The sequence below is a fragment of the Neomonachus schauinslandi genome, chromosome 2 (genome assembly GCF_002201575.2).
Source record: "Neomonachus schauinslandi chromosome 2, ASM220157v2, whole genome shotgun sequence".
In the NCBI taxonomy this organism is placed as follows: Eukaryota; Metazoa; Chordata; class Mammalia; order Carnivora; family Phocidae; genus Neomonachus; species Neomonachus schauinslandi.
The window spans coordinates 202,902,241-202,912,697 of NC_058404.1; the positions used below are offsets into that span (position 1 = coordinate 202,902,241).

The window sequence follows — 10,457 nt, forward strand, 5'->3', positions numbered from 1 at the left end:
GGGGGGGGGGGGGGGGGGGAGCTCCTGTGGGGGCGGGGCTACCATGGCGGGGCTGTCTTGGAGGACGGGCGGGAGAGGGGTCTTGTGCGGGTTGGTCTGACGGGGCCTGGGCTGGAGCGCCTCCTTGCGGGCATCCTCACTCTGCCTCGGTACCTGGGCTGGGAGGGCTGAGTGGCAGGGCCCCCCAGGCTCTCGGTCTCCCCGAGCGCAGTGACTTTGTGACTTTAGGGCGTGTCCTGCAAGAGAGCCAGGCCGTTGTAGGGCCTCTCCCACTGGAGTCTTGGAAGTCACCGTTCCTTGTTACGGGAGCTGTGCCAAAGAATCTGCAGTCCTGTGCTCAGACTAGCACGTTACTGAGGGCTGGTTAATAGCTAATGTCCAGCCAGACCAGGTTGTTGCCCAGTGCTCCCTGAGACCTGGACCCGGTTCTCCTGTGTGAGCAGGGGGTCATGAGTCTACACGGTGGTCCTTGAGTCTGGAACGCACTCGGTCTAACAGTGTTGCTGGGCTTGCTTGCTGTTGTTTTCCATGAAAACCACCCTGGGCACCTGATGGTTCTGGGCTGGGAAACGGGCCCGGCTCTGGCCTTTCACTCCTGGGGTTGCTTTCTGTGACTGGGAACCCTTGTTGACCGTGTGCTCTGGGGTAGTTTCTGGGCACAGCAGACTGAATGGGTACTTGCAGCTGTTCTCCCATTTCATGCTCCAGAACCCAGCATGGAGTTGCTGAGGTAGCTGGTCCAGGGCCCAGGTTTGAGCTCAGGGGTCCAGGCCAGCCAGGCCTCTGCCCGGGACTCAGGAGGCAGAGAGGCTGCGTACAGAGCCGGCTTGATCCACACACTAGGCTCCTGCAGGTCTGGCACCTGGTCGTCCATGCAAGTTCCTTGGTTTATTTATTCTATGTATATTGTTAAAGATTTTATTTATTTATTTATTTGAAGGAGAGGGGGAGAGAGAGAGAGCGCGCGCACAAGTGGGGGGAGGGGCAGAGGGAGAGAATCTCAAGCTGACTCCCCACTGAGCACAGAGCCCAACTTAGGGTTTGATCCCATGGCTCTGAGGTCATAACCTGAGCCAAAACCAAGAACTGGATGCTCCTCCGACTGAGCCCCCAGGCGCCGCACAGCTTCCTTTATTCTGCAAGCGTCTGTGTGGGACAGCCTGCTGCTGGTGGCCCTGGGGGCATGGCCCCGGTAGTCCCCCTGCCCCCAGCCATGTGTGCGCAGGGCCCCTCTCAGCCTGAGCGGAGGGCCAAGGTGACAGGCACAGAGGGAGCTCCCAGCCTGAAAGCAGAGACCAGAGCAGGCCGAGAGGACCGAGGGCACAGAGATGGTCTAGTGCAGGGATTGGAGAAGCTGGGGTTGTGTAGCCACGGAGGCGAGGGAGTCGCCGGAGGCCTGCTCCGGCAGCTCGCAAATGCACGGGTCCCCGGCGGGCAGACACCAAGGGTTTTGAGATAAAGCGTGTCCCTGGAAGCCTTGGAACATGAGGTTGGGGGCCACTCCTAGAAGCGGATCAGCAGCAGATGGGCTGAGACCGAATGTGAGGGAGGGCCAGCCCAGGCCTGCGGCGTCAGACAACCAGCCGCTCCAGAAACAGACCGGGTCGCGGGCAGGCAGCACTCCACAGAGATGCCAGCAAATCCTGTTAGGAAGACCCCGCCCCCAGTGCCCCTACGATTTTCCTGACCCCTGACACGGGGAGAAAGAAGACCCTGAGAGCCGCCAGGCATCCAGGGAGCAGGGACGGGGTGTGGGCGCCCAACCCACCCGAGCGCCCTGCTCTGGAAGCTGCCAGACCAGTGCAGTCCTCGGCTCAGCTGGGCTTGCCCCCCACACCTCAGTGGAGGCTGGGGGTCCAGAAGGGCAAATGGTGTCCCCAGGCCTCGTACCGAACTGAGCTTGTCGACTTTTATCCTCCTTTTGGGGAGGAGTTTGTATCGGGCAGAGACTTTGCGAGTGAGAAAAGGCAGGTTATTAACTTTGGGGAACAGACTGCACCGTGTGGCTCAGCTGGGAGTGCTATTTATAGGGACGTGATAAGGTCCGTGGTGGCTCCATGGAGTGTTCATACTGCCATTGTGGGAGGTTTGGAGGTAGAAGGTGGGGAGTCTCCAACCCTCACTGTGTTGTCGGGGAGGAGGGCGTCCCGGCCCGGGGGGGTCGCAGAGGGCTGCTTCGTGCGCAGGGGCTATAGGAGGCGTCTGGTCGCTTGTGCTGCCAGAGGGGCCCGTCCTCGTGGGGGCTCGCGGGGGGCCGAGCCACCGTCCCCCACCCTTCACCTCTCTGTCCCTCGGGCTGGCGTTACCTCACCTGGCCCCTGGCTTCTGGCCTGCCCATGTCTGGCCTCAGTGCCCAGAGTCCTGGCTTAGCCCCCGCCCGCCCCCACCAGTCTCCTGGCACCTCCTGCTCAGCCTCAGTCTTGGCTTCCTTCTCTGAGCGCCCCCCGCACCGGTTGGCTGCTGCTTGCTCTTCGCACCTGCCCCCAGCTGGCTTGGTTTGTCTCGTGCCTTTCCCAAGGGCAGCGCATTCCCTCAGGGCCAGGACACTGTCCTGAGCGGCTCCGTCCCTGGCTCTTCTGCTGACCATGACGTTCCATCCTGATGGTTGGATCTCTTATACAGGGAGCTGGCTTGGCATTGTGGATTGAATTTTGTCCCCTAAAAGAAGGCTCAACAGGACCTGTGCATGGGACCTTATTTGGAAGTAGGTCTTTGCAGATGTAATTAAGATGTAAATTAAGGTGAGGCCATACTGCTTTAGGGTGGACCCCAATCTGATCACCGGTGCCCTTAAAAGAAGAAATGCAGAGATACAAGACAGGGAGACAGCCGTTGGAACTCGGCCGTGGGAGAACATGTGGCGCAAGAGCAAGCCCAGGGCACCAGGGATCACTGGCTATGACCAGGAGCTGGGAGAGAGGCAGGGAACCCGTAGCCTGTGGGGCCCCCAAAGGAGCCAACCCTGCCCGCATCTTGACTTCCCACTTCTGGCCTCCGGTTCCCGGCGACCCCCAGAAGCTACTACACTTAGATTCCAGTGCACATCCAGTGGTACCCCAAGCCACGGCTTTGCCTTCGTGCTTTCAGTCACTCACGGTCAGTGCAGTCCAGAAGTTGGTGATCCGCCCTCTGACGTGTGGTCAGAAGGTCCACGGTAGCCTGGTGCTAGGTCACAAGGCCCATGTCACTCCCCTCCTTCACCTCACGTGGGCGACTTTATTAGTTCTTATTTTAAATTTTTTTAGAGCGTGGGGGGAGGGGTAGAGAGAGACACTCAAGCAGACTTCCCGCTGAGCAGGGAGCCCCACACGGCTGGATCTCACGACCCTGAGATCACGACCTGAGCCGAAGCCAAGAGTCAACTGCTCAACCAACTGAGCCACCTGGGTGCCCCTCATGATAAAATGTGGGCACTATGTCATCTCCATTGTCACAAGAAGGGTGAGTGCAGGACATGTAGAGAAAGAGAGAGAGAGAGACAACTTGTATCACAATGTACAGTTACACTCGTTCTAGTTTATTATTCTTGTTAATAATCTTTTGCTGTGCCAACTTACAAATTAAACTTCATCACAGGTATGGATGCACAGAAGAAAACGGTACAGTTATCCCTTGAATAGCACAGGGTTTAGGGGTGTCAAAAATCCATGTAGAACCTAGGAACCCCCCAAAACCTACCTGCCTTACCGATGACGTAAACAGTTCATCAACACCCATTTTGTGTCTTACAGGTTATATGCTGTATTCTTGCGATAAAGTAAGCTGGAGAAAAGGGAATGCTATTGAGATCATAAAGAAGAGACATTTCTAGTGCTCTCCTATATTTATGGAAAAAAAGCCCCACTTTGAGCCCGCGCAGTTCAAACCGTGTTGTTCGGGGTTGACAGCATCTGTAGGGTTCGGGACCGTCTGTGGTTTCAGGCGTTTTGGGGGGCCTGCCGTATGAACACATGATGTCATGCATTTCTTCTCGGAGGAAATGAAACTGTTGCATGCCTGGCACTCCTTCCCCATCTTTGCGGCTTCTGGAAGATGCCACCAGCCGCCTGGTGCAGTCCCTTCTACATGGTGGTTTTTCTGCCGCTTTCTTACCGCAGATGCGCCCTGCACCACACCGTGGCCCTCCACTTGCCAGGGTCACGCCGGCCGGCCCTTGCATTCGGACACCGTGCACTTCATTTTGTTCTTTTGAACCTCTGTTGTGAGTTGTGACGGAGTGTGGCGTGCCACGTTTGGTGTCGCCGTGCCCCGTGCAGGCCGCGGCCCGCGCCCCCGTCTGCCAGACGCTCAGCCCGAGTTGGACAGTCTGGGGGTCATGTGCCGAGCGGTGCTGGTGTCCGGTCCGCGGGGCTTGTTCAGATTGCGGTGCGTGTGCCCTGGAGCCCGCTCTCTGACCGGGTCAGGAGTTGGGGGAGGTTGTCACGTCTCCTCTGTCCCCTCCGGGCTGGCCCGCGCCCCACTCCCGTGTTTCATGCCCCCAACACCGTGGGAGAACACTGACCAGTTCCTTCGTGCGCTTCACCCCGCGTGGCTCTGTCGGGCTTTTCCTCAGTCCGGGCAGAGCCCCCGGGTGCAGGCGGCTGCTGCATCTTGCCCGCACGCCACATGCTGTCAGCTGTCCCGGGACCCACCTGCTGCGCTGCTGGGGCTGCCGTCTGCCAGTCTCCCCGCACACGAGGCCGGTTCCCGCCCTGTCATCAGCGAGTATCTCGTAGGGAGATGCTTGCACACCGTGTGAGGGTCACCCACCAGTGTGGTGTTCGCGGATGACTCTTGCCTGAACCAGCGTGGGGTGTTTGTCACACGCTGACTTAAGGACGGAATCCGTCTGCACTCCTTGGTCTGCACTCTGCCCGAGGGACGAGCTTCCCTCCTCTACTTACCGATCTTTGCCAGCTAAAATTTACATCAGTACAGACTCGTGGGCTCTTGCTTTATTCTGTGGAGTGGAACCCTCACCTCCTGGGAGCCCTGGCCCCATTCTCTGCACACGTCCTGGCGTTCTGCATCTCGTCCGCGCCCCAGCCCTGGAAACCCGCTGTCTCCCCAAGGGGCGTGTGGCCTGGTTTCCCAGTGAAATGCTGGTCATGTTGTAGTTTCCTCACGTTTTGCTGTGGCTGCGGTAGTCTTTCCAGGGTCGTGCGGGCCGTGTGCCGCTAGGAGGGTTTGACAGGAGGATGGGAGAGCCCCCGAGCGGTGGGCGTGGCAGGCATGGGAGGCAAAGGGCAGGGCCTTGGCCCTTGTGGGTGGGTGTGATTGCAGCAGAGCTGGTCAGGCTGGAGGGGCCCTGGTAACGCCTGTGTCCTGTGAGGGAGGTTCTAAGTTGGAACTCAGGGAGAATTTGTGGGGAGAGGCAGTGAGAACCAGGCCAGGTTGCAGGCTTGGTGGGTCCTGCCCAAATGACCGTGGGTGAGTGGTGCAGGCATGGGGGTGTGGCTGGCTGGCTCTGATTTGGCTCCCCGGTTCGACACGCACTTAAGTAGGGCCACTCCCAGAGCACAGAGACGCTCCCCTGGGGAACCGACGGGCCCTGGCCTGGGCTTCGGGGTCCCCGGCTGTGCTGGGGCAGGTGGCTGTCCCTGGCTAGGACGGTGGGAGCCCAGGAGAGCTGCTGGTGAACAGCGCAGACAGTGAGTGCTTCTCCTGGCCTGGAATAAGCCCGAGTGTGCACAGTGCCTTTGGTTGGGATGCGCTCACGAATTCCGGGGCCCTTGGTGAGCCCGTCCACATGCTCCACTGAAGGGAGAGCCCTGTGCCATCCCTTGGCTGCCTGGACAGGTGCCCAAGTGCAGAGCGGTGGTGGGCTGTCTCTGGGCTGCTTCCCATGCTTGCTGGGACGCCTCCTTCCCCCACTCCGTAAAAGGCTAGCTTGGGGCATGCTGTTTTATTTATTCTTTATTTTTTAAAATTTATTTTATTTTATTTTTTAAATTAATTACTGTTTTTTAAATTAACATATAACGTATTATTTGTTTCAGAGGTACAGGTCTGGGATTCATCAGTCTTACACAATTCACAGCGCTCACCATAGCACATACCCTCCCCAGTGTCCATCACCCAGCCACCCCTCCCTCCCACCCCCCTCCCCTCCAGCAACCCTCAGTTGAGATTGAGTCTCTCTTTTTATTTATTTATTATTTTTTTGAAAAGATTTTATTTATTTGACAGAGACACAGTGAGAGAGGGAACACAAGCAGGAAGAGTGGGAGAGGGAGAAGCAGGCTTTCCGCTGAGCAGGGAGCCCGATGTGGGGCTCGATCTCAGGACCCTGAGATCACGACCTGAGCCGAAGGCAGACGCCTAATGACTGAGCCATCCAGCCACCCTTCTCTCTCTCTTTTTTTTTTTTTTTTTAAGATTTTACTTATTTGACAGAGCGAGCGTGAGCACAAGTAGGGGGAGTGGGAGAGGGAGAGGGAGAAGCAGACTCCCCGCTCAAGGAGCCCCATGCAGGACTCAGTCCCAGGACCCTGGGATCATGACCTGAGCCGAAGGCAGAGGCTTAACCAACTGAGCCACCCAGGTGCCCCTGGAGTCTCTCATGGTTTGTCTCCCTCTCTGGTTTCGTCTTTTTTCATTTTTCCTCTCTTCCCCTATAATCCTCTGTTTTGTTTCTTAAATTCCACATATTAGTGAGATCATATCATTGTCTTTCTCTGATTGACTTATTTTGCTCAGCATAATACTCTCTAGTTCCATCCATGTTGTAGCAAATGGCAAGATCTCATTCCTTTTGATGGCTGCATAATATTCCATTGTGTATATATACCACATCTTCTTTATCCATTCATCTGTCGATGGACATCTTGGCTCTTTCCACAGTTTGGCTATTGTGGACATTGCCGCTATAAACATCGGGGTGCACGTACCCCTTCGGATCACTACGTTTGTATCTTTGGGGTAAATACCCAGTAGTGCAATTGCTGGGTTGTAGGGTAGCTCTATTTTCAACTTTCTGAGGAACCTCCATACTGTTTTCCAGAGTGGCTGCACCAGCTTGCATTCCCACCAACAGTGTAGGAGGGTTCCCCTTTCTCCACATCCTCGCCAACATCTGTAGTTTCCGGACTTGTTAATTTTAGCTCTTCTGACTGGTGTGTGGTGGGATCTCATTGGGCACTGTTAGGGCAGTGTCTGTTCACTCCCGTGGAGAGTGCACGTGTGTGTATGCAGGGGTGCAGGAGGGTGTGAGTCTCGCTGGTCTCTGGCAGCGTCTATAGAAAGGCTTTCTGCTGGGGTCCGCCGGTGCATTCTGCCGGCAGTTTCCATAAAGCTGCGTGCTCCTTGCACTTCTGGCCGTGATGGGGGCTGCCGGCACCGTGTGGGAGGTGTTGCTCGTGCAGACATCCTAAGGGATGCTGCCCTGGGGCGTGACTCAGTGGGGTTGGGGTGGGGCCTCTGCCTTGTGCATGGTCTGCTGGGCCCGAGGAGGCCTCTGGGAAGGGGGGCCTCAAAGCCTGCTGCGGGTTAGGGGCCTGAACTCGACATTCTGGAGGGTCTGTCACTGCTCTCATTTTTTAATTTCTGAGAGCTCTTTTCGTTTTTCTTTAAATGCTTCCTTTTTTTTTTTTTTTTTTTAAGATTTTATTTATTTATTTGAGAGAGAGTGAGAGCAAGAGAGCACAGGCAGGGTGAGGGACAGAGGGAGAAGCAGACTCCATGCTGAGTAGGGATCCCGACATGGGGCTCGATCCCAGGACCCTGGGATCATGACCTGAGCCAAAGGCAGACGCTTGACGACTGAGCCACCCAGGTGCCCCTAAATACTTATTTTTAAGGATATTCTGATCTTATTTTGTGGACTGGGAGCCTTCTCCATTTGAGGGCAGGACTGATGCTGTTTCCTCTGGGTGGCTGGGGCCCTCCTGTCTGGTCGGTGCTCTCATGGCTTCTGAGGCAGGTGGCCCTGCTCGCGCTCGGCAGTGGGCTGCTAAGAAGGTGGAAGCTGGGGATGGCGGGTGGGTGGTGGCTACACGGGGGCTCAGGGCCCTCCCCTTGCTGGTGTCTGTGGGCAGCCAGGTCCCAGGTGCAGCGTGAGCGCCCACTCCTGGGAATGGAGGGCCCCGCGCCCCCACTGAGCTGCCCCTGCAACCCCCACCCAGGGGCCTGGGGCCGGGCTCTGCACCCCCTGTGCCTCCCACGCGGGGTCAGCTGGACAGAGTGGGGGAGGGGTGTGTAACGCTGCAGGGGGGACAGTGGTGCATGGGGGTTCAGTAGTTCTCAACCAGCTGTTCCTCGGGTGTAGGATGTGGCTTCCTGCTACTGTCCAGCTTCCCCATGTCTCTCCTCCTGTCTGCTCTGCCCACTGCGGGGCGGGGGTGGGGTGGCCTTTTCTGCTGCTTCCACCGGGGCTTTGGGAGGACTGGATCTCAGGTGTGCGCTTAACCTCCGTCCTTCCACCAGAATGCCACTCCTAGTACAGTTTCCCGGGGAGCTCATACGGTAGTTGTAAAGCAGGAGGGTTTTCATCAGGCGGAGGTAACAAATATTCTGCACACAAAGTACTCAGCATGGAACAGGAACACTGATCCAGTGGTTTTGCGTGTAATCACTTCTTTCTCTTTCCCACAAACACAGATGCAGAGTTCTGAAGAGTCCTTGGAAATGGATCACTCATCTGTAAAGCGGAGATCCACCTTGAGGGTCAGCTCTGACCCAGCAGCGGCCCAGGCCTCCTGAAGCCTGCTGCTCTGAACCCCAGTGCCCATCGGTACAGACTGAGAAGCTGCAGAACCGGAGCCCACACGAAGGTGTTCATTAGACAGACTACCCTGGCAAGACACATCCTACCTGTGATTCTTCCCATTGTGACACAAATAGATTTACTTTGTGTGCATTTACAACGTAATGTTTGGAAGAGAATTTCCTCGTTACCAGTAGGCATTCTGCCGACTTCCTGACCATGGTCACACTCATCACTGAGAAGCTGCAGAACCAGAGCCTGGATGACCTTGCCCGCAAGAGCTACGATGCTGGCCCGGTAAGTTGGCCGCGGCAGCAACACACAGGACCCTGTCCCCCGCCAAGGGTCTGGGGGAGATTGCCCAAGCTGGACGGAGGATGTGCGGCCAAGGTCTGAGGGGACGTGGCGGGAGGAGGCTGGAGGGGGCTGTGTCCTGGGGCCGTGTTGTGCACGCGCAGCCCCCACACCTCCTCAGCGTCCTGATGGTGGGTTTCTCATTAAAAAAACACCAGCTTTTAATGAATGTCCAGCCGACTCCTAGAAGTATGCCAATCCTAAGTGCGCAGCATGCAGATCTTCATACCTGTTAAACGTCTCTCTGAGCAAGCGGCGCCTGCCCCCACCCTGATGCCCCTCGTGCTGGCACCAGGCCCCCTGACGGCCTCCGTCCTGAGTGGGCTCCACAGCTTTGTCACTTGGGTTTGAAGTTCGAGTAGGTGGAGCCGTTTTTCAGGGTCGTGTTAACATGACTTTCAGGACTGTCCTGGTTCGACTGTAGGTCTGGACAGAGGTGGCCGAGTGTGCGGCCCCACATGGTGCTTGGAGGCCTCCTGAGCGGCCTCATTGACGTCGGGCGCCCAGAGACGCGCTGGTGCAGCCCGGCTGCGAGTCAGGCCTCCCAGAGGCGGCGGGAAGCTGTGATTCCAGGCCTTTGTTCTGGGCTCGGGCTCACCGTCACAGCGGCTGGTTTTGAGGTTCTGAGGCTCAGCACTACAGACAGAGTGCCAGGGACGGGAGGTGGGCCCGTGTCCGCAGCCCAGGGGGGCCAGGGGCGCCCAGGGGCCTTTGTGGGGCGCTGCTGTCTGGCCTCGAGCTCGGAGCCCTGATGGGATTCCAGCGGCCACCATGCACGTGTTCCCGTCTTCGCTTGTGCTCAAGTGCGGAAACCGCTTCCTGGAGACTAAGCCATACCGGGGCTGTGGCGCAGCGCGGCCGCCGATGGCCACACGCCCGTCAGAAGGTGTGCCCGGGAGCTGGTGGCCAGGGGCTGTGTGGCTTTGCTGGGGAGACGGGCCAAGGATCGGGCCTGCAGGGCCCCCGCGGAGGAGCGGACATGGCTGATCCTAGCAGGTTTGGGGAACACGCCGCCCCTCGGACAGAGAGAAGGACCGTTGTGAGCACCCCGCGCAGGAGTGGGGGCGCACGGTCAGCCCACCCTCCCTCCCCCCGCTGGCCCTGCCCGCGGGCTCCGTGTTCCGTTCTGTTGCCGTTGGGGGTGATTTGTTTGTTTCGTCAAGACTCGTGGTTTTGAGAAGATGGCCTGTTAACATGGTAGGTTTTTCTTCCTGAGATGGGAGAACAGACCTTTCCTGTCCCCAAATCTACATCTTGAATTTTACGAGGAGCCATTTTGCTGTTGGAAGCAGGGTTCTGGTGTGTGTGGTGGGGCCAGCTGTGGCCCGGGGGGCGGGGGGCGCTGCGGGGGCGGGGCGCATGCTGTGGGTCAGCGGAGCCCACACGAAGGTGTTCATTAGACAGACTACCCTGGCAAGAC

General features: G+C 57.7%; 2 protein-coding genes across 5 annotated transcripts in view; both read left to right on the plus strand.

The window, feature by feature from the left end:
- Nucleotides 1-8,586: 8,586 nt before the first annotated feature.
- FAM53A (family with sequence similarity 53 member A) overlaps nt 8,587-10,457 on the plus strand; it is a 20,839-nt gene continuing 18,968 nt past the window's right edge. The window contains 1 exon segment of the mRNA XM_021677734.1: nt 8,587-8,979. Coding sequence (XP_021533409.1) covers nt 8,903-8,979 — 77 coding nt within the window. The 5' untranslated portion in view covers nt 8,587-8,902.
- CTBP1 (C-terminal binding protein 1) overlaps nt 8,960-10,457 on the plus strand; it is a 372,880-nt gene continuing 371,382 nt past the window's right edge. For 2 of the 4 annotated variants that reach the window (XM_021677730.1, XM_021677731.1), the window contains exon 1: nt 8,963-8,980. The gene's annotated coding sequence lies outside the window, so the exon portion shown is untranslated. Of the gene's footprint in view, nt 8,981-10,457 lie in introns of all 4 variants that reach the window. The other 2 variants (XM_021677733.1, XM_021677732.2) reach the window with 2 other exon arrangements.